Here is a 27,216-nt window from a genome sequence, read left to right on the forward strand (position 1 = left end):
GACAGTATTTCATACTGATGCCAGCATTCATGACAGTCAAGTCTCCCTGTGCTGAACACAGCTTCACGAAGCATCATGACCAGAACTGGAGGCAGTTTCCGACATCTTAGACAAGCAGGGTTTAATTATGGGCTAATCTGGGACAGAAGTTGGGAGTAGGTGTATGCACATGGAAATGCACAAAAAGAAGCATTTGCAGCATTTCTGAGCTAATCAACTTTTTAGTGCATATGCTGTATTTCTAGCTTACAGATAATCATACCATATCAGCAGCTTTCTTGAAATACTGAAGAGCTGTTTCATTGCTCTGAGGTACAACATCACTTCCTTCTGAGTACATCTGAAGGAGAAAGGCATTATTGAAGAACAGCTGAAGAAGTCAGTTTAGCATGAAGATCATGAAGCATTTCACTTTGCATATGAGAGGGAGTCTATTGTACTATTAGACTATTCTGACTACTGCTTTACTGAATAATCATTAAAGAACTTGCCCAGAAGCAGAAGACACAGTCTCTGTGCTGTAAAATTCAGATTCAGAGGGTTTAGCTTTCTAATGGAGAATGAACTGCCCGTAAAATTAAAAAGTTTTCATGAAAATACCCTTTGCTTTTGAGTTCTACCTAGTGTGCAATGAAGAACACAATCAGGCAAAAATCTTGTGGGACCACTGGAAGTCAAACTATATTGGTAGTCAAAATACTTCTTGAAAACAAAGCAAGAATTGCTTACTAAACCCTGTTCATTTCAGCATTTATTAGATACAAACCACTCAAGCAGTAGAGGAAACAGGACCTGCAGTTTCTCCTGTCAGGTGCCTTGACCAGCACATTATGCTATTTTTTCATGCTCTAAGGACGTGAATTTTGCATCCTCTACTGCAGTGACAGCCTGAAAAAGATGAGCTAGAGCTGCTGCTTATTGCAGCCTAACCTTAGAGAGTACTCAAATGGAGTAATAAAGATTTAGCTCCTCACAGGATGAAGGTAGCCTGCAACCCAGATCTCAGGCAAGTGACGTAAATACCCTTCTAAGCACTAACACATTAACATCACCAATAGCAGCTTGTCAATCATGTTTTAGATTAAAAAGAAGGACTTAAATCTAAGAAAACTAATACAATGGCCCACCTTGCAGATAGACTCAGGCTTTGGTTCAGAGTAGATGCAGACCTATTGGCAATGCTGACTCACATGCCTCAGTTCTCTACACAGAATAAGAATACAGATGTCTTTCCCCTTTCCTTCCTGAACTTAGTATCTCCCCACCAGGCAAAATTTTGAGAAACCTAGCTTTTCCCCATATACTGTATGGAAGAGCATAGTGGCCTACTCCGAGTTTTAAACTCCACCATAGAAAAAGGACATTTAGGTAGTTAACTATTAAATTTCTAAAAAAAACTAGTGCAAGCACTATTTAGGATAAACAAAAGTTCCTAAAGTGAAGGAGCAAGTAGAAAATTTGGACTAGACAATAGACTATGACGCTCAAATCTTGCGGGACAATTCAAAACAGCAGCAAAACAGAAGTACTTAGATCCCAGCATTCAAATTTTAGACTGCCTGATATCAGAAAGTAGGAAATATTTGTTATTTTTCACTGAAAGGCAGTCAATTTGCTTAGTTCTGAGAATGTCCATATCTTACCTTTCCTAGAAAGGCCATAGCATGTGAATTGCCAGCATTAGCTGCTTGATTGAAGTACTCAAATGCTCGCTGTAGGGAAGAAAGCAAGTATTTTGGCCACCATGACTAGGATTCAAGTACCTTTTCTTGCAAATGGAGCAGAGGCAAGTAGGTTGTTTGCCAAATTACCAGGTTCTTCTGGAATAAGAGTTATCAATCCCACCTAATTTAATACATGTAACAAGGTTCCCCACTTATAATTAGGATATTGACCAGCAATCCCTCTCAACAGTGTATTCCAAAAAGGAGTGGAAAAAAAAAAATACTACAACTGCTACTATGCACAAGCTACACAGGTAAATCTTACTTGCTTATTATACCTTCAAACCCTGTTTAGAAGAGGAGAGATCTGCCAGTTTCTATTCCAGTTTTACACAGAGCTTGGTTATACTCATTCTGACCACTCGATATCATCTCTGAACCCTTATAGAGCTGTCATTTTAAAGTATTTTAAATGTGATGACCATTAAATAATTTCTGGTTAGTAGCCAAGTCTGAAATAATCCTCAGGACTGCATATCCTCAGCTCTCCATTTTTTCAATACATACTTTAAGAAGAGGTTAGCTATTTTAACTTCTACAAGCAGCAGCTAGGTTGGCTTACATTAGCAGAAGTTCTATTTTCTATGCACACTTAATATCCTTAGTATTGAAAGTTGCACTGTTTTGTCTACAGAAGCAAAATATTCTTACTAGTCACATAAACTAGACTGTCATTGCTAATGCATTCACAGTGCGTCATGAAGATTCTACTACATGTACAAAAGCTCAGCCAGTTTCAAGTACTACTTGATGAAAACCTGGTCTTTATTTCTGACTTCCTCATTTCTAAGATGATTAGTCTTAAACTGTGTAAGAAAATCAGCTCCATGTACTAGTCACATAAAGATTATGTTTTATTGAATGAATTAAGTTTTATTGAACAAGACTACTGAAGTCATTAAATACCTTACAGGGGTACTTAAACATTTTTGCTTCACTTCCTCCCCCTCCACCAAATGTAATATGCAGAGATACACAGAAAGGTACCTGATGATTTTGCTCTACTCCTCTTCCTCCGTGCAAGTGCAGCTGTCCAAGGCCAACCTAAAAATAAATTTTACATTGCAAATAAGTCACTTTTCCATAGGGAGTTTCTTTTTCTAGTAATACAGATACCAGTGAGCTAATTACATGCACAAAGACAGACCATATCAGAGGTAAAGATGCCACAAAGTCTGAAGGCACAGATTTGCTTCAATAACTATAGTACAGTCTTATTTTTTTTTCACATTAGCCTAAGTGGAGATTTATCCTAGATCAAAGTGAAGTGACTGTCCTAGATACAAAATAGTAATTGTTCATTTTAATTCTGCCTAATTCTTAAGCCATATATGACCAAGTTGAATTGTGACAATTTGCCTATATTAGCGTCCTCCCCTCCCGCACTGTGTAGAAGATGTCCAGCCTGCAGAAGTCATGTAAGAGCAGAAGCAGCGAGAAACTGAGGTCCCCTGTCAGGGCCAGTTCTTTTGATCAAGGCTTCCTCCACAACATCTAAAGCTATCCTTAAACTAGTCTGGCTGGTTTCTAGTGAAAGCCAAGATCCTCTTTCCTAAGATACTAAAGTTGTAATGTTTTAGACTTATTTTTCACAAGAATTTGCATTTTCTGTCCAAGTTCTACCTTAAAGACACTAAAATATAAGCCTCTTCTCATAAAAAGTCATCAGGAAATAGCAACCAGGTTGGTTTAGGAGGAAGAGAAAACTAAAGCTCCAACATCTTTCCCTATTTCATAAAGCTGTTCCTGTAATTTTTGAAAACGTCTGCATGCCATCAGGTGAACTTAATCTTACCTGTGCTTGTACATCTCCTTTCTCTGCTAAAAACTGATAATACTGAATCAAGTCTTCTTCTAGCATCCCACTTGCCATTCCTGGATTTTCTACTTCATCGGCTAAGCGAATTCGCTGAACCACTGTGCCACCAGTCAAAGAAATGTCACTAGCAACTGGAAAACAGGTAAGATAAATTTTCAGAGTTTTGTTCAATATAAATATTACACTGCAACTTAGTAAAAACAGATCTCACAGAGCTTCAAACTGTTACTCCGAGAGAATGCATTACTTGGACACTTTCTAAGAATTAGACATTTCAATAGATAGAGATAAAAATAGCGTATCATGATTCAGAGCCAAACAGATAACTTGTTTAATAGCAGGGATTCTCTATTTTTATCCTATTAGTGTTGACAGTACTTCTAGTATCTTCTAGGTGACTGATACAGAAATACACAGAAAGTCAAGAATGTTAGCCTAGTAAAGAGTTTTTACCGTGATTAGCTACAAGTCGGTAGTGAGTGAGAGCAGATTCACAGCTTTGAAGGACTCCTATCCCAGCCCAGTACCGGTAACCCTAGAAAGTAAAATATAAAAAATATGGGACTATCAGTTATTTGACAACATACCGCTTGCCAGGCTACAAACTTTTTTCACATTACTTGAGCAAGATTTGATGAGACAATAGGCAAAACAAAGGCCAGGAGTCCATTGTGTCTGCATTAAAAGCAATAGACTGATACCATTAAAGGTTAAGCATAGCCAATATACTTTGGATATTACTCAGGAAAAAGCAAATAAGCAGAATGATACTCATGGGTGAAAACCTAAAGCCTTTTACTTAAACATATTGCATTTTATTTGTCTTAAATCTCACAATACTGATTAAAACAGCATCTTCTGTAAAGATCTCTGGCTTTCACAGTTCTCATTAACCTATAAAAATTAAAAGCCTGACACTTCTACTTTAGGTCAAGAGATGTAAACATGGTCCATTTAAATTCATAGTGGTATACAGCTTAAAATGAGCAGACTTTTCCTTAAGTTAACAAGGAATAACGGGGAAGATACTATTGCCCACCCAATGCAAGCATGATGATCCAATATTTGGACAGTGTATTCATATGAATGCAAATCTTACATTAAAAATTTAAGAGTACAAAGAAGTTCTTACATGTGTAAATCAACTAACAATCTTACTTACCAAGATCATATGGGCGATCAGATTTCCTCCTAAAGCTCCAAAAGTGTAATACACCAGGGCCTTAAAACAAAATCATTGGTTATTTAACATCTGCCTCCAAGATAAAATACAGGAGCACACACTGAAGATTTCTAAGTTACCTTAGCTTGACTAGAATTGACTCCTAGACCAGATGCATACAGAAATCCAAGAGCCTAGAAATAAAATACAGTTTGTCAGCATCTCCTTTGAAAAATCTAGGATCAGTTTTCATGGAATACAAAAGTATAAAGAAGTCAAACAATTCAAAGCTGCAAAGAATATGCCAAGCTCTACCTTCACTTTGGTACCTCCTATATCCAGGCCCTTCCCAGCCCCTTTTAGAGTATGACTTTTCTAAATTATTCAGTTGCCTAGGACACTAACTTAAATACATCTCAGCAGAATTCAGTCTAGTGCATCAAATGCAAGGAAGAAACTACTGCTTCCCTGAATGCTAAATGTGGATCCAAAGGTCCTGAACGGTAAAAGTATCCCAGTTTAAAGACCCTCAAGTGAAGATCAGTAGTATCTGTCAGGTTATTCATGTATCCTATTTGTCTCATACACCAGTGCAAACATAGATGAACCATGACCTTCTCTACATGAGTCTTACTGTTTGATTTACTGCATAACAGATCCTATGAATTTACTATTTTGCATCTGTTCTGCCATAGGTTAATTGCATTTATGACTATAAATATAAGCAGCTAGAATGCACAGAGCTGTTTGGCTGAGGTTTTTTCAAAAGTTATTTTTATTCTTGAAATTTACATAATTACTGCTCTATCTATAACACCTGTTACAGCTGTGTGGCTCAGAGAAGAAACTACTAGCACAGAAGATACCAGAGTGTGTGTGTGTATATATATATAAGGTGTCTATGTTTCAGTGTTCTAAGACTATTCTAGGCAATTCTGAAAGCACACACACACACACACACACACAAAAATCAACTCTAGACCAATAAAAGTCAAGGTCTTAACTGAGATATAAAGTCTCTAGAGAAAACATGTTCCTGCTTTCTATGGTAAATCAGAACTCCAACATTAAACAGGGAATAGCAGGAGACTTGGTCACCAAAGAGCTAAAAGAAACTGGGTAATTCCTAAAGAAGCTGACACTTCCAAAACAAAAGAGAGCGCTAAACAATAAGTATATGCAGATATTGAGACATTAAAATTCATAACACCCACATTTTATGCCATTACATGTGAATGATTACATATTTATTACATATCAAGATTCCTAGGAGTTTATAGCTTCCTAGATTATAAACCTCTGTGTGTGTATCTACCTACCTCAAAGATAAAACTGCAGATGAAAAGCCACAACATCCCACACAAACCACAAGAAAAAAGTAACAGAGTTTCAGAGAAGATTTGTTGGCTGGAGTCACCTGTATCTACCCGTTTTTTGACTTACACATCTAATCTAGTCAGTCATACAACAGATAAGAAATTAAACGGGAAGACGACCACCATACTAAATTACTGGTAGTTTAATGCTGTTTTAAAGTCAAAGAAAAGACCTGTTTCCATGTGTTTACCTTGAGGGTGCAGGTGCCATTTGTTACTGCACCCTCAGTAATGCTAGCAGCATGCAGAAGCCAGGTAAAGCAGAAGCATTTGGGGGACAATCTTTGAACCAAAGCAAGGCACTGGTGAAATTTAAAATTTAAAAAGGTAAAGGCAATGCGTAGTCAGGATTAGAAAATGCTTAAGCAAGTATTAATAAAATACATTTCCTGAATCAGAGCCTGAACCAAACACTTTACATCAAGTTTTCAAACAATTTAAAAAAGCAGCACTCTGCTGTCTTTTTTAACCAGGCAACAGATACCACTTACTGTTCTCATTCTATTCTGGATGCAAGAACGATCTATAAAACCACCTTAGAATAAGTACAATCTATAAACCAATTTATAAACCTATAAAAACTTGTGTAGAACTTCAGTACATACATACCATTTGTCCTTTAGGAGAACCTTCTTCTGTTAGTTTTTCAAATAGTTCTTTTGATGACTGGATGTTCTGCTTCAGGTAATCCCCAAACAACAAAGCATAAGATACTTTCTCCATTGCCTTGGTATGATTCATGTCAGCTGCTTTCAGAAGATATTGGTACGCTCTAAAAAGAAAACAATTGCTTAGTCACCTTGGGGCAAATAAGCAGATTACATTCATAAACCTGAAAATTTTGCAGAGGTATTTTGTTTCTCTATTTTAGCCTTTATTTTCTACAAATGCATCTACCTACAGTCATTTGTTCCACCTCTGAATTGTCAATCTACACAACAACTCACGTGATTTAGCTAATAGACAAACTGGATTTTAATGTTCACTCTACACCATATGCAAAGCAGTATGCATTTCCTCCCCTGTAAGATACACGAAAAACTTAAGGTCAAATGATCACATTTTTGCAGCAACAATTTTAAGTCCTGTACTAGGTATCTAGCAGGACCACTACTCTGATAGCTTCACAGATCATGATAGAAAAAAGAAGCCTGAAAAAGACTATGGAGTCTCTTTGATTTGTTGAGCACAAAATCATTCCTATGAAAACACGAAGTGTTGGGTCTAATACAACTGCATACATGATCAATTTTGTGATGAAACAGGCATGCTAACAACGAGAAAGTTCTCTGGAAACTCCCCTTTCTATTTCAGCCTCAGAACTTAAGAGTAGTCCTCCAAAGTAATTTCACAGCAGCTGGTTTCACAGCAATTTAAAAAACTGTAACCTTAAACATCGTAACACAGTACCGTCAAGCATGCTTCAGCTTGATTTCTCACGGACCTTTGATAGCATTCCAAGATTTTTCTTTACCTCTCCTCATTTCTATTCTCAGCCTTGTTTTCCTTCTTTAGGACAGGCTGAGGCACACCTGGTTCCCCACGTAATTTCATCTTCTAAGAAAGTGTAAGGTGTTCAAGAGAACTAAGATCTAATATTGTTTTACAATTCCTACACTATTTTATACAAAAGAATATTAGTCAGAGTCTAATAGATACTGTCTCCCTTTGTCTTTCCTAAGGTGCAATGGACAACCCCTAGCCGTGCTTCAGTTTTCCTGATACATAAATTAGAATTATACTCCCCCATCTCCACAAACATGTTTAACATGGTAATAGTGCTCACATAGTAATCAGCAACCTGAAGTCACCACTTACTGATGAAGTTGTCAACATGGGTACCAGGGAGTTCTAAATTAACATAGCTGTTCTTAATTATAGGGGTAAGCTGACAACTATTTCATCAGTAATTGGATATATACAGAGTAGAAACTAAACAGACACCAGAATGAGCAAAACACTCATTTCATTCTTTCTTTTTTTTTCTTTGTTTCATTTACAAGCATTACCCTTTTCTCTCATACAATGTTAATTACTACAGTTTTAACCATTTGTTGAGATTAAGTTTAATACTATTTTCATGGTGACCGAAAACATCAGAAAGCAGGAACAAAAACAGAGCAGGACAAGAAATGCTGATTTTTCCCCACTTAATCTTTGAAGCACAATGAGAACCAGACTATAAGAAACATTTGAAAAAGGACATCTATCTTGTATCATGTTCTGTAAGAAACATTTGAAAAAGGACAACTATCTTGTATCACATTCTCAGTTTTTTTCTGGGCAGATGCCACATATAAATGGTAGCTAAAGAACTGCAGCACCATCGTGCATTAAGTCAATGTTTTGATGACATCCGCTCTTCAGAAATCAATCATACAATTTTTAGTGGATTCAGAGAAAAGTAGGCATAAATTTGTTTTTCTAAATACCCTGAAACTACTGTTTATTTTCAGTACTATCACTGCATGGTTTGATGCTAGGTCCAATAAAGTGCAAAGTGCCAGGGCAACTCATTTAAGTTATTTTTCAGTTAAGCCAGAATGACCAGCCACATCATCCTTCTCTTATTGGGGTGGAAGAGGTAGACTTACTCTTTCTTCTGAGCCTTTTTACTGCTTTCATTAAGGATTTTCATTCCAGTCTGATAAACATCCTCAGCTTCTTGCATCTGCCTTCTCTTATTAGACTGCTCTTCAGCTAAAAAAAAAAGAAAAGAGTACATTAAGAGCTCCAATTACACAGCCCAAGACTTCTCTCAAAATTCCTATTGGTTCTAAAGGGAAAACACAGCCAGAAATACTTTTCTGAAGACTAATACAACCCAAGTGATTACAAAAAGCTGTCTAAAGGAGGTGTTGGGTATCTTGGTAGACAGTTTCTTTTCATGTGATGTCTCTCATGTATGAGTTTGCTGTTAAAATACTTTTAGTTGCTCCAAAGCAAGCTGTGCAAGGAAGAAAGGCTCCTCCTTCAGGAGGTTTCCTAGTGAAGGGTTGCCTTTGTGCAACAGATCAGCAAGTATAATGGGAAACACTATCAAACTCCTATACTCCTACAGTCTCAAAACCTAAAAGTTTTATAGATGCCTCCACTGCCCAAGATTTCCCAAATAGCTTTGGGAAGTGGCATTTGCATTACACTCTTTTCCAGCATGAGAACTTTGCCTTTATAATTACTTCTGTATCACAGTATGAAGTGGCTGTTAATACATGACAGGGACCTCTAGACCCTGAAATAAAGGGCATTAAGAGGACTGAAAACACTGGCTTAAGAAAGCATTCCTTGGACAAGAACAAGACATCAGGTTGCTCACTTTCACAGAAGCCCCACTTTTGATCTTTCTTGTAGTCATAGGTTGTTGCACACCAAAGTCTGCCATCTTCCCTCCCATCTGCAGTGCACTCCGCGTACTCCTTCTCCATAAACAAAAAGGGGAAGTGGCAAGGTTCACCATCTGCAGTGCCTCCAATAGCTGTCAAAACTGAAAATATGTACCCAAGAATTAGACTGCTTTCCTTTATTCCACAAATTAAAGTCATCTACTACATACAGGAAAGCACTCCTATGTTGGTTTTAATTTCTATGAACTGCATTTAATCAAGTTTTCAGTAAAATTTCTAATTTACAATAGCCCGAAAAAGCAATTGTTTTTCTAAATAGCACTTGAAAAAGTATTATTCTTATTTTTAATTAGGAAATGAAACAGAAGGTATATGGTTTCTTATATTCTTTAGTTCTAAGCAAAAAATATATTTTTGTTTAGTTTGGAGAAGGCAAATCTCAGTTACATTTTTATTGCCTACCAAAATTAACAACCTTTCCTTTCACTTCCTCTTCTCTGCACTCCCTTCACCATGCAAAAGACTACCCTTGAAGTGCATTCCAGTGCATATACTCATTTTAGCCCCAGGGTTAGACGTAATCATGACAGAACCACTCATGTCACCAAACGTGATACTGAAAGTACCTGAGTATCAGCAGGGAGTACACTTAGAACATACAACTGTAAGAAAAGACTTAAATGAAATCACTATGAGTCCAGTCATTTTCTACTGTTGCATATACTCATATTGAAAACTTCATTTCACTTTGCCAATATATTTAAGTTGCATTCAAAATTACTTCGAACAGCATGATTTGTAATTTCTCATGCACTAGAACGTCAAAGGTTACAGATTCCAATATTGCAATATTTTTAAATAAAAATCAATCTTCTACGAAGACTAAACATTATCTTTGCTTTTTGAAAATGAAATTATTTCAATTAGCCTTTTAGAAGGGTTTTTTCTCTTTCACTAAGCTAAATCCAGCAGTTGGGTTCAGCTTCATTTGAAGACATTTGCAAAGTCATGCAATTGAGAATGTCAATTATACAGTGTTTTTTCAAGTTATATTTGTAATTCTTGTGGTTGTAGAGAAAGTTCTTTTTTCTAGGGTCTGTAACTGTAAGGCCTAGAGATCATACCAATTTAAAAATTTCATGTTGATTTTTTGAAGGATAAGGAAGTCTCCAGGATGAGTCAGCCTGTTCAAATTGCTCTTCATAATTTGATTCCTTGGCAGGTGTTCCACCACACCACTCCAAGCTAATTACCCCATAACACACAAGGAAAAATGTTATTTTCAGAAATTGCATTCAAAAAACAATGTGCCCAGATGCAACTAGCCTGGAATCATTTTAGACATGTTAACTACAGAGTAATGCACAAACTCATGCTAAGGGTACATATAACTACAACTGACAGGACCTCTTATCACTATCATGTGAACAAACTCCAGGTCCAGGATGTTACCACTACTTGAGAACTTGAAGTTTTACTTGCATTGTTTAGTACCTCATCTCCTGTATTGAAAACAGTTGGACATGAACCATTTACAGAGTGCTCTGCATGACAGTTAGCTGTACACTGAAGTTACTAAATTACTCTGCCCCAGTCCTCCCCCTTGCCTTTTTTTAATTCTAAATTCAACCATAATGCTGTTTTTCCCTCCAGGTACTAACAAATACTAACCTCTAAAGCAACACAGCAATACTATCACAGGATAAAATGCTCACCACAGTTATTTTATCACGTAAAGAGTTATAGGTACAAACTGAGACAAATAATTTACACTGAAGATAAATTACTTCCTGTCAAACTGAGTGTGCAAGCAGCAATTTACCTGTTTTACTATGTTTGAGTGAAGTATATGGTATTTTATCATTGTATTTGTCCTTATTTACTTATATCTCATCTCATACTTTATGCTGCAGGAAACCCAAATACAGATTACTTATAAGTATTGGTTACATTACTGTAAGATTCTTCCAAACAGGAAAACACACAGAGCAGGAATTACCAGCTCTGTATAAACTCATAGGCAGTTTCCAGCAAAAACTGTTAGCGTGGAACTTTATTGTTACAAAAACATACAACACAAAGATAAATAACTAAAAAATACCATTTTCACTATACACAAGACTTCCTCACTAATCAGAAGAGAGAAGGACAACTTCTTTCTTAGAAGGTTAAAAGCCTTAGTAGTACTAATTCTAAATTACTGAAGATGAAATTTTTTTCTGCTCAATATCCTGCAAAATACATGTGGAAACCGGAACAGTGTTTTTTTTTTTCCATGCAATCTCATGACCAAACTGTACTTAGAAAAGCTTTAATCTCCCTTAACGCAGTCCTGTCACCAATAGCTCATTCAAGAAATGTAACATCTGTACCTGAGGTAGATTCCTGTCCTACTCAGTTAAAAAGTTTGCCAGTAAAGCTGTCCTTCAGCAGTTTTTTTTTTCCCTGCCAGAATACAAGTACTTCTCCTTCAGAATTACTTTCACAGAAAACGAGTAATCCTTCCATCCACATCACTTGCTCACTTCACAAAAGGTTCCAAAAACGGCACAAGACAAATTTATGGTTTTTGAAAGTCACTTGCTGTACTTTGACAGGTGTAGTTAAAAACCTTAGTTGCCAGGGACCAAGCCATCTGGTTACACCTTTCTGATGTGAGGCTGAAGGTAACTTAAAGTTTACTTTTGAAATAGCCTGCACTGACTAAATATGGTGCTTAGCTCACTGTTTTGTGGCAGCAAGCTATTTAGTGGATTTTATATACTTTTTTCCTGTACACCTCCACACCTATCGACAGCAATACTTAATCCTATTACTGAGTTTTTACAAACTGTATACCAGTTCTGCATTAATAAGGCAGGCTTATTAGAAAACACTGAAAGTTAGTATACAACAGAGCTCATTTCATAACTTCTGCTTTTTTTTTGACATTCGAATCTGCGTTGAGAAGATAGACAAACACTAATATTACCATGTAACTGTATTTCTTCAGTAAAGTTGAAGACTGACTTTTTATGGACAAGTGAAAAGGAAAAGTCTGTGCTGCACAGGGCTAGGGTACTCAACTATGCCATCTAGTTACCATCCACTACTAACTGCAAGTCAAAAAATCATATTAAATTTGTATTTTTATTAGTAGTAAAAAAGAAATACTGTAATTTCCTGGGAATTTAGGCACAAGGACATCAGGTTTTACCTATATTTAAAAACTTACTAAAGTTTACGTGCAATTTACATGTTGTCCTAAGGCTCCCAATGCCATCCTAGGAAGCTTGTCTTTGCATCATAATTTGTCCCTTCTCTGTCAACTGACTCTCGAGGCAAACAGCCAGCAGGCCAAAGCACTGATGCAATTTCTCCTTCTATGGTTGGTATACATACACACAGCGTAGTATGTGTTTTTGAGTCCTATTTGAAGAAATCATGGCTTTCTCCATTTGATAGTTAAAGCTTTCCAAGAAGATGGCAACAAGAATAATTATGGAAAACCCTTTCAAATGTATCTAAAAATAACCACTCAGATTTCAGTCATGATGTATTTGAAAACTTTTTGATGTTACCTTCTAATGGAAAAGGCAGCAATTACCATTCCATTCCAGAAAGGTTAAGACACTAGTTATTTCATATGTTCAAAATTACTACATGTATTCATCCAAAGTTACTCAGATGGATCTTTCTTGCCACTTGTTCAAGAGTCTGTGAGCAGTTACCTGGACTCTGTACTTCTGCTTCTTCCAAATCCTTATTTAATAGATTTGACATTTCTAGAGAGTTCAACTCTTCCAGCAAATTCTCTTTTTCCTCCTCTTGACTGTGAAAGTTCTCTTCATCCTCTGACTGAGAGTCCGATTTCCCTGATTCAAGGAAGATCTGACCAGCTACCACTCGAGTTCCTGTGGAATGGTCCTTTACCTGGTCCTCTGCAGATAAAGTCTGAAGGAAAGCAGCCACATAATTTAGAAGATTAGAAACTGCACAGCAGCAGCTGGCAAAAACCCCATTACTTTTTAAAGATATGATTAGTTAACACACTAAGTTTAAACAGTAGCATCAAAAGTAAGATGAGCTACCTCTATCAGCTCTCACTGACTCTATCCCTTTCAGTTCTTTGAAATTTTTTTTTTCAAAGATACAACACAACATTAATTCTTCTGATGCACAGAAGAAATTAACGAGACAGCAAGAGCTACAGAACAGTTTAAAACAGGAATCAAATCATAGTTCTCAATTTCAGACCTTTGCTCTCACTCCACAAGAAAAACAGAATGACTAGAAACTTATTTTCTCACCTTTGACTCCAGTGATTCATCTTGATTTCCCTCTTCATCTAGAAGAGATGTTATAAGTCAGTAAAAGCTTTTCCAAGAGTAATTTTCTCAAAAATAAAAATAAGTTTAGCTATAATATTGTACTATGGTTCTGAAATATTCTAGTATACTAAGTTGACTAATGTACTTCAGAAAGACCTTGTTAGCATTGTCAGGAAGAATCAAATGTTTCACAGACGATCCTCTTCTTCCTTAAATTATGCCAACACAACTGTGCATCCAATGCTGGAAAAAAAGTGTGGATTTTTTTTTTTTTTAAAAACCCAAATAAATCCTCTGGATTACTACACAGTCTGAATTGTTTCGGTCCAACTAAACTACTTAAAAAGATATGCACGAAGTGAAAAGGGCCTATGGAACCTAAGGTTTCTAGTCACCAAATCGGCTTTAGTATAAACAGCTTCAGTAGCGACCAGAAAATACCACCCCCACAATTAAACATTGTTCTTTACAGAATACAAATTAATTTTGCCTGACCAGCGTAATTAAACCTTTATATAGAGGTCTCTCTTCAGAGCTGTGAGAAATTAGTTTGCCTTTAAGATACTGTTCAAGAGCTGCAAGCCTTGTTTAATTGTCATCTTTCTTATCTGAATGGGCTATGATATAATATTTAATTAGGAAGATTGGAAAGAGAAGAAATGGTAAAGAAGAAAGGCTATGAGGCAGAGACCTAAAGGAACAGAGGTGAAAAGGAAGGAGAAGAAAATCAGAAAAGCTTATTTATGACAGTTTTACCACTGTTTTGCAGAATTGTCTCTCGTATCTTCTTTGTTCCTGTAACTTAAATGGGCTACTCACTGTGCTTCAAACAACTTGGTTTGCACTACTGTCTCAGCTGAAAGCCTCTAAAATTATCACAGCTGAAATGTGACTGTTCCCAGTCATCAGTATCTGACAGCACCTAATTTAGGTAAACACAACCCCCCACACACTCCCTGCACATTTGAAAGAAGATGCTACAAGGCCTCCCTCTCTCCAGTATACAACTCCCTTAAACCGAAATAAAAGTTCAAAATGTAAACAGATGACTAAGCAAAGATGCTACTAACTCCTACTACATTTAGAAATCCCCGCCTTCTGAGACTCTGGGGTGTGTAATGCCTTATTGCAGTGGTAAGGTGTTAACAGGCTGGAGACCTGTACTACAACCAGAAAAGGTACCTAAACTGATAGAAGTTAGTGCCCTGTACGTGAGATACACCACATAGTACATTATGGTTAGCTACTAAAGACCACCTGCATAAATACTGAATGCCAACAAAACCCTCCAAAAGTTTACAGAACTCTGCTGACTTTCTCAGTCGCCAAGCATTTGGCGGCAAACAAAACTTGCATACTTCTCATCCTCATACAAGTGAAGTGTCTTACCACAGAAAAATCATCTCTGAAGTGACAAACTACGAACATGACACATTATCAGTTCATGTTTTGAAGACTATTATAACAGAGCAACTGCAGGTATTTGTAATGAAAGGGCTAATCTTGGAAGCCAGATTCCAGAAAGTGATTTCTACATTGTTATTTGAAATATAACCTTTGATTAGAACACATAGGTAAACAGATGTGGATCAACTTTAAGCTGTAACAGCATAATAAAAATCAAGGAAAAAAATGCTCAAGACACATAAGTGAAGCTGCAAAACTGAAGGTGACAAGGAATTTGACAGCGCAACTGAGACAAATAAATAATAGTCTGTTGAGCATACTGAAGAGGATGTAAAGCTCAAAAAGTTTTCCTGCCAGCAGACACAGGATTCAAAAGGGTCTAGAACAGTCAGTGGGGGTAACCAGCTGTACCTTACAGGTCCAAAAATGAAAGCATGTAGAGCCTTTCAGAAAAACTAGTGGAGACAACAATACACACTCCAGATGAAAACAGACCTTGCAAGAAGCAACCAAGGCAGCATAAGAACAAACACCAATTTGGAAAAAAAATACCAAAAGAGGCACAAGAAAAAACAAGGCTAGCTGCATTTTTGGCAGAGACCACAGTGCTTATCAGGTTGAGGAATCTAACAGATAAGATGGCTTGTGGTAAGTCATAAGAAGTTCTACCACTGAACTTCAACACTTCAGGTCACCATGTAACAGCTGGGTTTTAAATACAGTAAAAGTATTTTAGGATACGTGCTGGTCCTTTCTATTTTCAAACTAGGAGACAAATTAGAAGTTACCATGTTTCCCACGAATTACATTCTACTATCCTAAATAATTTTGATCTAAAACCAAATGCCACCCTTACAACTTCAACTCCAGAGCTTGTCGAGAGATTCAGACATGCTTCTGGAGTGGGGGAAAACTAAGACAGGGTTAACTTACCCAGTAGCTTGTATGCTGCTATTAATATATACAAAGTACTTATACAGTACCTGTTACTGCAGTAACAAACATCATGTTATTTTTAACAGCTATACCAGCTAGGGTGTTTGGTTTTGTCCGCTCAAAATCAGCTGATATGCCTGACAGCACTAGACCATTCTAGCTTTTTGGTAAAGGCTTTACTAACTAATTTCAGTTTGTGGAAGGTTGACTTTACAACAAAAGACCACACAAGGTCAAATATAAATAGGGTATACTATCTATGCACACGTATCAAAGAACAATTTTATTGTAACTTCATGTGCAAAGCCAAATGTTTACTAAATTGAAAGGCCAGGGACATCTGAGCAACATAAGGTAGAGATCATTAAATGTTTGCTCTTTTTCCTTAAAAGTAAATAAGCCTATTTCATTTCTATTGCATCATTTAAATTCTCTCTGAAGGAGCCAGCTTTGTTATTAAGAAGTTGTACTTGAATAACTGTTTTCAAAACAATGGTTCCAAAACAGCACTAGAGCAACAACAAAATATTAGTTTAACTTAGCTCTGGGACTTCCTTCTAAGTCAGGGAGATGAGGTTGCAGTGATGACCGATAATGTGACTACAGGAAGGATCACTTAGAGCTTTGTTATTTCACAGAACTGCTGACTAATATGCAGCCCCTACTCACAGAAGTGTGTCTACTTCTAAGAAACAGTTAAGAAAACTATTCTGAAAGTGTTAATTCAAGATCTATGTAAGGTCACAGTTTGACCTAAGAACAGCTTATTAGTCAAGGCTTGAGTACTGAACAAAGTCACAGATGTTATGTTTGTGCACCTGCTTCAGAGATTAAAGCTGATAGTTTGTTTTTCCACAGTTAAAATTAAAAAAGTAACCGACTTTTTTTTTTTTTTTTTTTTAAGATTTGGGTCTGTTACCAAGGCTGCCTAATTCTATAAATCCCTTCTAAAAAGGCCAATTGCAAATTAATCCTACCACTTGTTAAACAAATTAGGGAGCTGCAATGATATATTAAAAGGAAAAAGTAGGCAAAAATACTTGTGGCTGAAACAGGCAGCTGACAATGCTGCACAGAATGCTTCACTTACAAACAGTGCTGAGCTGTAGACATTGATGGGTGCTCTCACACCCAGCTAGGACTCCAGAGCACTTCATACAGCTAAACACTTGTTTCAACCATCTACCGCTTCATATATAATTAAAATCAGCTTTAAAATTTATTCATTTTTCCTCAATTAGAAAGACCAGTGTTCAATCAGCCTATTTAAATATAGTGAAAGTACTCTGGCAGCCTATGCTAAATAAAAAGATCCTACCATTTTGTGAGAATTACCATTTTCAAGAGAGCACTATGGAGAGAGGGGTAGAAACAAGAAGAGCTATGCAGTGTGATTCAGCAAGAAGAATGTCATTAGCTTGAGGGAGCCCAACAGTTCCAAAGTTTTGCTCTATTAGAAGAACAAATCAACTGACAGCCTATAAAGCTAAAGGACTGCTACCACCAGACAAGAAATACCATTAATTTCAACATCAGAATGGTCACTCACCTTCAGGAACAGCCAAAAATTCAGTAAGTGCAAGCAGTTGGCAAGCTCCCAAAGCTCTGATGAATGCCCTAACTGATCACTGTAGACAGTTTCCTTCCAGTTTTTACGAAGCTCTTCAAGCTTCAAACACTATCACAATAAAGCAACTAGTAAGAGTTTACATGCTCTAGAGCAGTGATCTCCAAAGTGGGGTGTGTACACCACAGGGGGTGCGCTAACCAACCCACTGGGGATGCAGGAAGATGATACTTTTTGTACTGTTAATAAATAAAACTTTTATTAATACAGTGTTTATTTCACCTTTATCTCATTCTTTTTTCACTTGTGTTTCTGTGCATGTTTTATGATGTACACAAGATGTTAGTACAGTAGTACATACGTACTTTTTTTTTTTTAGAAGTTAAACACTGAAGATGCACGCTCAAATATTTTTTTACTGAGAGGGGTGCATGAACAAAACAGGTTTGGTAACAACTGCTTCTGAGCATCCATCAGAGATTTTCTGTGGTATTTTTAGTTATTTCTTTCAATGTTCTTTTTGTGCAAGTGACTAGTTAGACTTTGAAAGAGAATGCAAACCCTGTCTATCCTATTCTTGCAGGAAAAAAGGAAATCTTAAGAAAAAAAATTACCTCAGATTGCTTCTCATCAATTTTTCAACTGTTAAATTCATCACAGAAACAGACTCCATAGCACAGATGCTATTCCTATTACATGACCCTCTAAAACATGCAGTGAGTTAAGCAAAATCCTTAAGTGGCATCTGTCCAGCAAGACTAGTTTCAAAGTATCCTTGGCAGCAAGTAAATTGTTCCCCGCTACAATCTGTACCGCATATTCATTTTAGTGCAACTACAAGATTAAGATGTAGGTCAGCTGTCACCCTGAATACAAATCTTATTTCTAGTCTCCTTGCAAGTGCTGGCTAACTATTTGCAAAACTTACTCTCCAGCAGTTCCTCTGTAGGAATTGAGATTCCCTATCAGGCAACGAGGCAACAAGTTTAGGGAATGTTTTTCAGTTACGTAAGTAAATTCAGAAGGGTCAGGGAAAGCCATTGGGCTCTGTCATTTGAGAGAATAGGTACAGAAGTTTCCTACAAATATATGACTCTGCTCATTTGTCCTACCAGTTAACAAGACAGTATGAAAACCTCTGCCTATCACTGAAGTTAGCCATGGGAGGTGCAGGATAGTCAGAGGAAGAACCACTTCCTGTCTTCAGGCAGAATGAGAGAATTTCTACCTCTCAGTCTGCGAACAAGGGGGAAAAAACCCAAGAATCAAATAATATCAGCAATCAGAAAAAGGAAGAGAAGGTTTTTTTCAACGTTCTTAATGAATGATCAACAGAAGAAGCAGAAGACCATCACTGCTGTGATAAGCAGAAGATAGCCAGCTTTGGCTGGAACACACACAGGTACCATTTTTTTAGCTGCTTTTGCCAGTTCCCCATGGACCTCCTAATAGTCTTTCCCCATCCCCCAATGTTCATCATCTTCATAATCTGTATTAATATTATAGCTTTAAAAAAAATAGCACCCATTTCTTTAGGCCTGAGTTTTCTTGCATTCACCTCAAGTTTTCAATAAATTGATTTAAGCAAAGTTTATGACTACAGAGTTAGGGTTTAAAGCTATAGTTAAAAGACTCACTACCAAAAAAAAACCTCATTAAATACATCTTTGAAGTCAGGAAATGTAATACTTGAACCATTTTTACCCATCCTTCTTAAAACCCCTCCCTTCAATGTACTCACATTCCAGATGACTGTTTCCAGACCACACATCAGAAATGAACAAGTATTCAAGGAAGCATTTAACACACAGTCTCTAGGCTTGTACCAGACTCTACTAGAGAAAGCGGTACTGTTACTGTAGGAAATCAAAACATTGATGAAGTGATGACGACTTATATTCTTTCAGAATGATTCTTGACAAAAATTGGAACAACAAAGGTCTTCCTGTTATAAACTGCTGCCAAAAGCTGGACTCTGAACACCTTCTCCTAATTAATTCTGGATAATAATGAACAGTTTTACTTCACAGTAGCAATTTAAGTTTGGCAACAGCTCTTAATCCTTCATGTACTGTACTATGTGCTTTCTTGGGCCTACTGATTGTATTAGTTCAATCGACTCTAAACATATGGTTTTTAAAGGCTGAATTAAGCTATCAGAACTTCATAATCACAAACACAACTTTGTGATAGTGGAAAAGCAGGCAAGACAGAAGTTTCATGCTAGCGCAGCCATAGATACACACTTGAACAGCCCTTAATTTTGTCACCTAACTTCCATGTACACAACAGACAGTTCATCTGACATGAACAGTCTCATCTCACCTTAGCTTTTTTGTTCATATACACTACCAGTGAGAACACACCATTCAAAGTCTGGGTACATCTTTCTGGCTTCATGGAACTTGTATGTATCTTTTCTACAGCTTGGGAAGTGTCCTGCTGGCTTGTAACATTATCTACAAAGCTCACATAAGTGTGCTTGATATTTAATCTGAACTCCACTAACATATTTTAAATTTCAACTTCCTACTGCATACATGAAAATGAACCCCAAACCACAGAACTTACCTCTGGAGAAAACATTAAGTTACTTTCCTGAAATATCATTGACAGCCTAAAAGCACACCCCCAGTAGCACTGAATAACTCTATCTATTAAAGGAGTGCTTTCTGGCTTTAGAAACACTATATAAATAAATGCATTGCACATTCCCCCCACCTGCCCATGGTGGAAAGACGGATGTGGGAGGTAGAAACCCTAGAAAAGGAAGTGGATGACAAAATATGAGAAGCATGCAAAACCCAAGCTGCTTAACAACAAAAGCAGGAAAAAAAGTATTAATGCAACATACTGCAACCCCCAGAAATGCTCTAGATATATTTGTGTGAGAAAACCTTTCTGGTAACGCTAACACCAGCATTATCACTTCCTCAGCAAGAAAATGCGTACTAGGGAGGGAAAAAAGGTCTCTTTTCGGTTTTGAGCGGAGCAAGCATTACAAAGTAGGCTCTTAGCGAGCTGTTTAAAGGCAGGAGCCAGACTAAACAATGTGTTCACCCCCATCAGGCCTACCGAACAGCCCCGGTGAGGCAATGCCAGCAGGCGCAGGGTGAGCAATGGGCCCACCGCCCCTCGGCGAGCCCGGCGCCGCCACCCCCGCTACCGGCGGCCACGCAGCTGACAGGAGCCCAGCTCCGCTCCCCTCCCCTGTCCTGCCCTGCCTCAACGCCCCGGCGAGGACAGAGCTGCCCCCGCTCACCCCAGCGAGGACACAGGATCCCCTCCCCCGTTGCCGCCGCCGCCGCCGCCTCCGCGCCCTGGTGCGGGCGCCCGCACCCCACGGCGGCGGCGGCAGCACGCCCCCCCGCCCCCGCAGCAGGCCATGGGGGGCGAGGCCGCTGCAGAGCTCAGGCCCAGCGCGACGCGGAGCCCCGGTACGAACCGGCCGCGGCCAGCCCTCCGGCCCAGAGCGCCGCGAGGCACAGCACCAGCCCGAGGCGCGCCCGCCGCCCCATCCCGCCGGGCTCCTCAGGGGCCGCCGCCGCCGCCGCCGAGGGGCTCCGAGTCCGGCCTTCTCGCCCCGCCCACCGCCCCGCCGCCACCAATCCGCTGGCCGCGCTGACGACCAACTACTGACTGCGGGCCGCAGCACACGCAAACCCCGAGGAACGGCTTGCTCTACATGGCCCGCTCCGATTGGCTCGGGGGAGGTACGGCTCGCCGGTCACGCCCTCTTCTTGGCCAATGGAATCGCAAGAGGAAAGCACGTGCCTCAGCGAACGCCCGTCACGGGAGCGCGCCTTTCCGAAATAACGGCGCCGATTGGCTCGCGCGCCCGTTCCTACAAGGCCCGCAGTGCCTCGCGAGGGCGGTGGCGCAGCCGGTGACCCGCGGACAGCTGGGGACGCGCGGCGGGGCCGGGACTACATCCCCCACAACCCCCCGCGCCAAAGTGCGCAGCGGGCAGCCCGCCCGCCCGGGCGGGAGGTGTCGCGGCCGGGAGCTCCGCCGCCGCCGCCGCCCTTCCCGTTTGAAGCCCAGAGGCCGGCTGGGGAGCGGGGCGGCGACTCCGCCCCGCGGGGCCCGTCCTGTGGACGAGCGGCCTTTCGGCGGCCGTTCGTAGCGGTCGGAAGCGCGGGGGCGGGGCAGCGGGGAGGGCAGCGGGGGCCGGCGGGGGCGGCCGGGGAGCGCTGGCCGCAGGCGGGCGGCTGTACCGTGCCGGGGGGGTGGCGTGAGGGGCCGGGCGGGGGTGGCAGGGAGGCGGGCAGGAATAAGCGCTCGCTGGCTGCGGCCGGCAGGCTCTCCTCTGGGGCGGGTCTGGCGGCCCGCTAGGCTGGGTGCACGTTTCGTGCCGCAGAGCAGGGCCAAAGTCAGAGCCGTAGCTCCGGCCTCTGTTTTGGGGCACCTGGAAAGGGAAGTTAAAGGTTTATCTCAATTTACTAGGTCTTCTTTTTCTTTTCTTACGACATTTTTATCCTCTGTCGATAGGTTTCTATATCAACCTTCTTTTTTCCCTAGTGGAAAACTGTAGGGTTTATGACTTCAGCTTGCTTCTAAAAGCAGGAGGGAGCCCTGTTTCAGGCAACAGAATTCCAGGCAGCTGAACACACTTTCTTGATTAGGTGTATGGAAAGCAGCAGTAAAATATCTGTCTAAACCAGCGCAGCTGAAGCAGGCAGAACTGACAAAGGATGTGGTTAGCTGAACTTTCCCTTCAGAAAGGTGTCAGCTCGGGGAAGGGACTTGAGGACCTTTGGGCACAACCCTTTGGTCCTTGTAAATCACATCTTTTCTGTAGGTCAGTTAAAAAGCAACAACAAACAAGGAAGGGGAACCAGTGTCCCAACCTGTAATGGGCTGAAACATGATCAGACAGTAAATGTTACTGCGTCACAGGACCATGCTATTACACAATGCTGTGCTGAATTATAAAATGGGTTTTTCACACACTGCCTAAATAGAGTTAAGCCATCTCATCCTTGCGGCTCTACAGTTGTGGTAGCTGCAGGGCAAGAGTAGCCACCAGTGGCTGTGTTTTTTCCCATGGGAGAGAACAGCAGAATGTGTGGAGTATGCAGTCCCACCTGGGGCTGGCTGAGGGGTTTCTGCCTGCTGGGACGGGGTCTGCAGGCAGGGGAATGCCTGCACTGCTTCAGCAGGGAGGCTTCTGAGGAGCATGTAAGCACCTTGCACAGACCTAGTAAGTAGTTCTGATTCTGATTAGGAGAATGCGAAGTACTAGTCAATTTTTTTCCAGCTACAGTACAGCTCTAATAGCATCCATCAACTTAGGCAAGACCACGCTGCACTGTGGTGCGGGAGCACTACTGTCTCAGTACGGGCCTGACGGGGTTTCACCGGGGCGCTTCCCTGCGCTTGGATCAGGCCTAAGTTCAACATCTGTTGTGCAAAGTAGAATGGCATTAAAGCCCACCTGTTTGTGAGCCTCGCTGTTGGTGTCGTCTGCCCGGCTGGGGCACTGGGTTCGGGGCATGGCGGTACAGGCGTGAGGGTGGCTGGGAGGTGCTGGGGCTGGCCATGGGTGCTGCTTCAGCGGCAGTGCCTGCGTTCCTCTGACTGAGGGGTGTCAGGTGCTGGGGCCGGCTGCCCAGAGCCCTTGGGGTGTTCCCAGCCCTGGAGGTGTTCAGGACTTGAGTGAACAAATCCATCAGCCTGATCTAATCGGCCCTGCTGGGAGCAGGGGTCGGACTAGGTGACCTCTGGAGGTCGCTTCTAACCAAATTTATTCTACATCTAAAGCAGTGTGTGTGGGGTTAAGTGAAATGGTGGAACGAGAGGAAAAATATAATGGGGGAAGGAGATCTTTTTTTCTGAATTAACTAATCACCTTCCAAATAAAAAAACCAGACAATATTGCAGACTGAGTTAGTTCCAATTAATTTAGTATATGTTGTACTCTGAGTGGGGTAAATTTATTGCTGCCTTTCCATTTATGTGTGCAGCAGCCATAAAATTCCCATTACTTTTCTTAATCTGTTTTGCATTTTGTTCTATGAAGCTTTGGATGGAAGCTTAGGTGTTTTTTCTGTGTTCCTTCTCTCTACTCTATGCCCAGATGTGGTGGTCTTTTATGCACCAGTCCAAGTGACCAGACAAATATTAAGGGCTCAAACTGCATCCTTTGTGTTTTAGGTACACTTAGGTAACCCTTTGAGAAATTAAACCTAACCTGAATTTTCAAGAGGATTTTGAATTGGACCTATTTAAATACTGCTTAGTACTTGTATGGCATGATGTAATATTAGTCATTCTCCAGGTAAGAGATGGAAGTGTGTGAGTTTTGAGTAGTTTAGTGGTAGGCATGATAACTGAATATTTCTCATACTCTTTTGCTTGTCTTCTGTCTATATAGTTTGATCACACAACTTTCTCCTTTGTAGCAACGCTTTTTTACTTCGATTGTGGAAACTTTCTTTTATGACTTTTTTAATGTAAATCTGCAGAAGTGGGAGAGGTATGAAGCTTGGTACATTTTGAAGAGCAATTTTCCAAGAATCATCCTTGCAGAATATTCTCATAAAGTTTTTTCAGCTTGCTTTAAAAAAATAAAAAGGAGCAAGCTTCAGCCACTTCTCAGGGAAGATTTCTGTCCCAAAATACATTGGCTTTCTGACAGACTTTTCTGACAAAGAGGACACATCTTTCCCTTTTTTTTTTTTATTTTTTTATTAGAGTGCAAAGTACATAGTTTTAGACAGACTAATTTTCATAGCTTTTTAATGATATTTTTTGCCTTTCTTTGTTTTACTATGTGTTTTTAAAGTTTCTGGACTCTTACTTCTGATGAAACAATTACAAGAAGAATAATATTCCTAAATCTCCAGTGTTCATGACTGTAGGATTATGATTCTAGCAAGGCCCATATGCAGAGTGAGAGAGACAGTACAAATGTTAATTAAGCAACCTGAGGGGGCAAATGTGAAAATTACCAAGCTTAATATCACCTGATCTGTGATAATCAGGTGCCCAAGCACAGGGAGTGAGGGAGAGAGAAGCAGTGATGGGGAGAGGAAGGAACATTCTTCCATTTTGTGTTAGAAAATAAGTTGTTGCCATGGCTTTTGTGAGAACTCCGGTCAGGAGGAAGAAGAAGAATGTAGCTCTAAGAGGTGTCAGCCAGTCTAGACCAGGAACAAGTTGTAGATGTTAGTTAGCCAACATTGTGAACTACCAGCATTTGCATAAACAGAAATGCAGATAGCCCAGTTGTGTTTCTCCTCTCCAGCTGGTAAGGGTTGAAGCTCATTAGTGAAAACATCAGCCCTTGCTCTCCTGCTTCCCAAATACATCGACATTCACAGATCTCTCTTAATACCAGTGTGGGCTCTAACATCCATGCCTAGACCCTTGACCCAGCATGCAGGGCCTCCCTTACTTACCAGGTAGTCTGGCTTGATGTTCAGTAGCAAAACAGATGCACGTGCTCATGCATTGTTCTCACATGCACCTGTTGCTCATGCATCCCTCAAATGCTAGGTCACCAGGTGGTGATGTAATGCCAATGCGTGGACCCTGTGTCCCTTACCTGGTTACCAACTCAGACCTGGAGTCTTTCCAGATACAGGTCTTCTGCTTCCTGGCTAGTCCAGCTGAAGGTTTGCTAGCAAAGCATGTTTATGTGTACACATGCATGCACATACATGTACACAATTAAATACCCTAGGGAAATATAAACAGTCTGGTCCCTCCAACTGCTGACACTCAGACCTGTGGGCTCTGTGAGCCACGGTCCCTGCTCCAGTTGCTGGTGCTTAGACCCCAGCAGCACACACCCCACTCCCAATGGGGCGGGATCCCTTCCCCAGTTGCTGGCATCCAGATTTCTATTGTATTCTGGTCTCTCTATTGTTGGTATCTGGATCTACAGGCCTGGTGACCTGTGGTCTGTTCTCCAGCTGCTGGCAATTGGACATTGTAGCACTCGCGTAGGATAGAGTGAGATTACAAAAGCAAAGTCAATAATGGGATTTAATAAGAAGATAGGATGCACTGTGTTGATCAGGTGTAGGGCTCAGACAAGTGGCCCATGTTTGTTCCTCTGCTATCCATCCTTATCCCTCATTTTCTTTGCCTTAAAGATCCCATAATTTTTACATAACCCCACAAGTTCTTTCTGTTATTCCTTGTTTTTGGTACGCTCCCACAAACCCCCACAAATATCCCATCATACTCATGAAAATCTTGATTTCCCCCCTGTTCCCTCCCCCCACAACTGTGCCTGAGTCGTTCCTTTTAACAGCCCATCAATCAGTGACTGAAGAGTTCTGGTCTTTGTCTACCTTATTACCTGCTCATTAACGTTTGTGTGTCTGTTTACTTTATTGCTTTATCGCTTTCCTTGTAATTTCTATTACACTGAATAGTCCTTAACCAGATAGCTTAATGAACCAGATGCTCTTACATCCTACATACTCTTACAGTGGCATAGAGAAAAGTACTCTTGTTTGTTTAAGGTCCTGGAATCATGCTGCTTTTTGTATTGGTTCTGGTTTTACCTCTGCTATTGAGTTACCGCTATCACTTGCTTTTTTTACTGTACTTTTTCTCAAGGGAAGAGCTCCAGTTATCTTCAGTGAGTGTTCCTGTAGGATTTAATGAAACCTGAGTATTACATGCTTACCAGAGTTGTAATGTTACAGTCCCAGGGGCATGAGTTACTTGCTTGTATAGATTTCTTATGTCTCTGAATTGTGCTAAGAGCTTCAGCTCTCTGCCTATCGTGGAAACCTTCCGGCAAGGACAGTTGGTGTGCTTGCACTAAAAATAATGTTATCCAGTTGGCTGTGTGCTCAAGGTCCTGTCTTTAGATAACAATGAATAGCAAACACAAATGAGTTTGCAGTGTGTTACAGGATAACAAATGCCAGCCTACTCTAGAGATAAAGTGTAGTGACATCCGGCCTATCTGTGTACAAGTCTGGTGGAAACATAGTATTTATAATTTAAAAAAAAAAATTAATTATTGAAGTAATGCTGTGTAAAATCAGTAGAATTGTATTCTAGCCCCTAAATTTCAGAAGCTGGACAAAATGAGTAAAATAGTTTTATTTAGAAGAAACATAGTCTAACAGTTAAGGGTCTATAATTGGAAATTGCAAGAGATAGTCTGTTCTCTTTCTGTACTGCTGCACATACATGTGAATTTAGGTATATTAGAATGTCTTTGACATGATTTCCTGTGAGGTGTCTCATGAGTTGCAGTGCAGATGCAGAAGGAAATTAAAACCAATGCTGTCTGCAACCTAAAAATTTCACATACGTTGTACGTTACTTGCACTTACGGATGTAGCGGTGTCAGTTATATTAATGGCAATTTCTAGAGTAACCTGAATTACTTTAAAGTAAGAAAAACTCAAAGGGACTGAAAGCCTTCAAGGTAAAACAGGACAAGATAACTAGTACAGCATGGAGATGGGCTCAGGGGTAATTGGGACCTGGATGTGATGTTTCCCTTTCCAGCTTGTGAGTCCTGTTAAAGTTTCTGTACTGACTGCAGGCCCAGGACCATAGCAAGAGCTCTGGTCAGTGATCAGCTGAGCAGGCAAAG

The 27,216-nt window shown here is 40.1% G+C and overlaps 1 protein-coding gene across 5 annotated transcripts in view; it reads right to left on the bottom strand.

Moving 5' to 3' along the window:
- The window catches only part of SEL1L (SEL1L adaptor subunit of SYVN1 ubiquitin ligase), a 43,897-nt gene extending 22,734 nt beyond the window's left edge, over window positions 1-21,163 (bottom strand). For 3 of the 5 annotated variants that reach the window (XR_012831138.1, XM_075712778.1, XM_075712777.1), the window contains exons 1-13: window positions 21,091-21,163; window positions 13,715-13,752; window positions 13,136-13,358; window positions 9,398-9,565; window positions 8,676-8,781; window positions 6,691-6,853; window positions 4,846-4,899; window positions 4,706-4,765; window positions 3,997-4,078; window positions 3,520-3,674; window positions 2,712-2,768; window positions 1,644-1,712; window positions 263-340 (exon numbers count right to left, since the gene is read on the bottom strand). Coding sequence is in view for 4 of the 5 variants with exons in the window: in XM_075712778.1 (XP_075568893.1) it covers window positions 263-340; window positions 1,644-1,712; window positions 2,712-2,768; window positions 3,520-3,674; window positions 3,997-4,078; window positions 4,706-4,765; window positions 4,846-4,899; window positions 6,691-6,853; window positions 8,676-8,781; window positions 9,398-9,565; window positions 13,136-13,358; window positions 13,715-13,752; window positions 21,091-21,163 (1,326 nt within the window). In the remaining variant the exon portion in view is untranslated. Of the gene's footprint in view, window positions 1-262; window positions 341-1,643; window positions 1,713-2,711; window positions 2,769-3,519; window positions 3,675-3,996; window positions 4,079-4,705; window positions 4,766-4,845; window positions 4,900-6,690; window positions 6,854-8,675; window positions 8,782-9,397; window positions 9,566-10,549; window positions 10,656-13,135; window positions 13,359-13,714; window positions 13,753-20,811; window positions 20,826-21,086 lie in introns of those variants that run through there. The other 2 variants (XM_075712779.1, XM_075712781.1) reach the window with 2 other exon arrangements.
- Window positions 21,164-27,216: the final 6,053 nt, after the last annotated feature.

This window comes from Pelecanus crispus, chromosome 6, assembly GCF_030463565.1.
Source record: "Pelecanus crispus isolate bPelCri1 chromosome 6, bPelCri1.pri, whole genome shotgun sequence".
Taxonomy (NCBI): domain Eukaryota; kingdom Metazoa; phylum Chordata; class Aves; order Pelecaniformes; family Pelecanidae; genus Pelecanus; species Pelecanus crispus.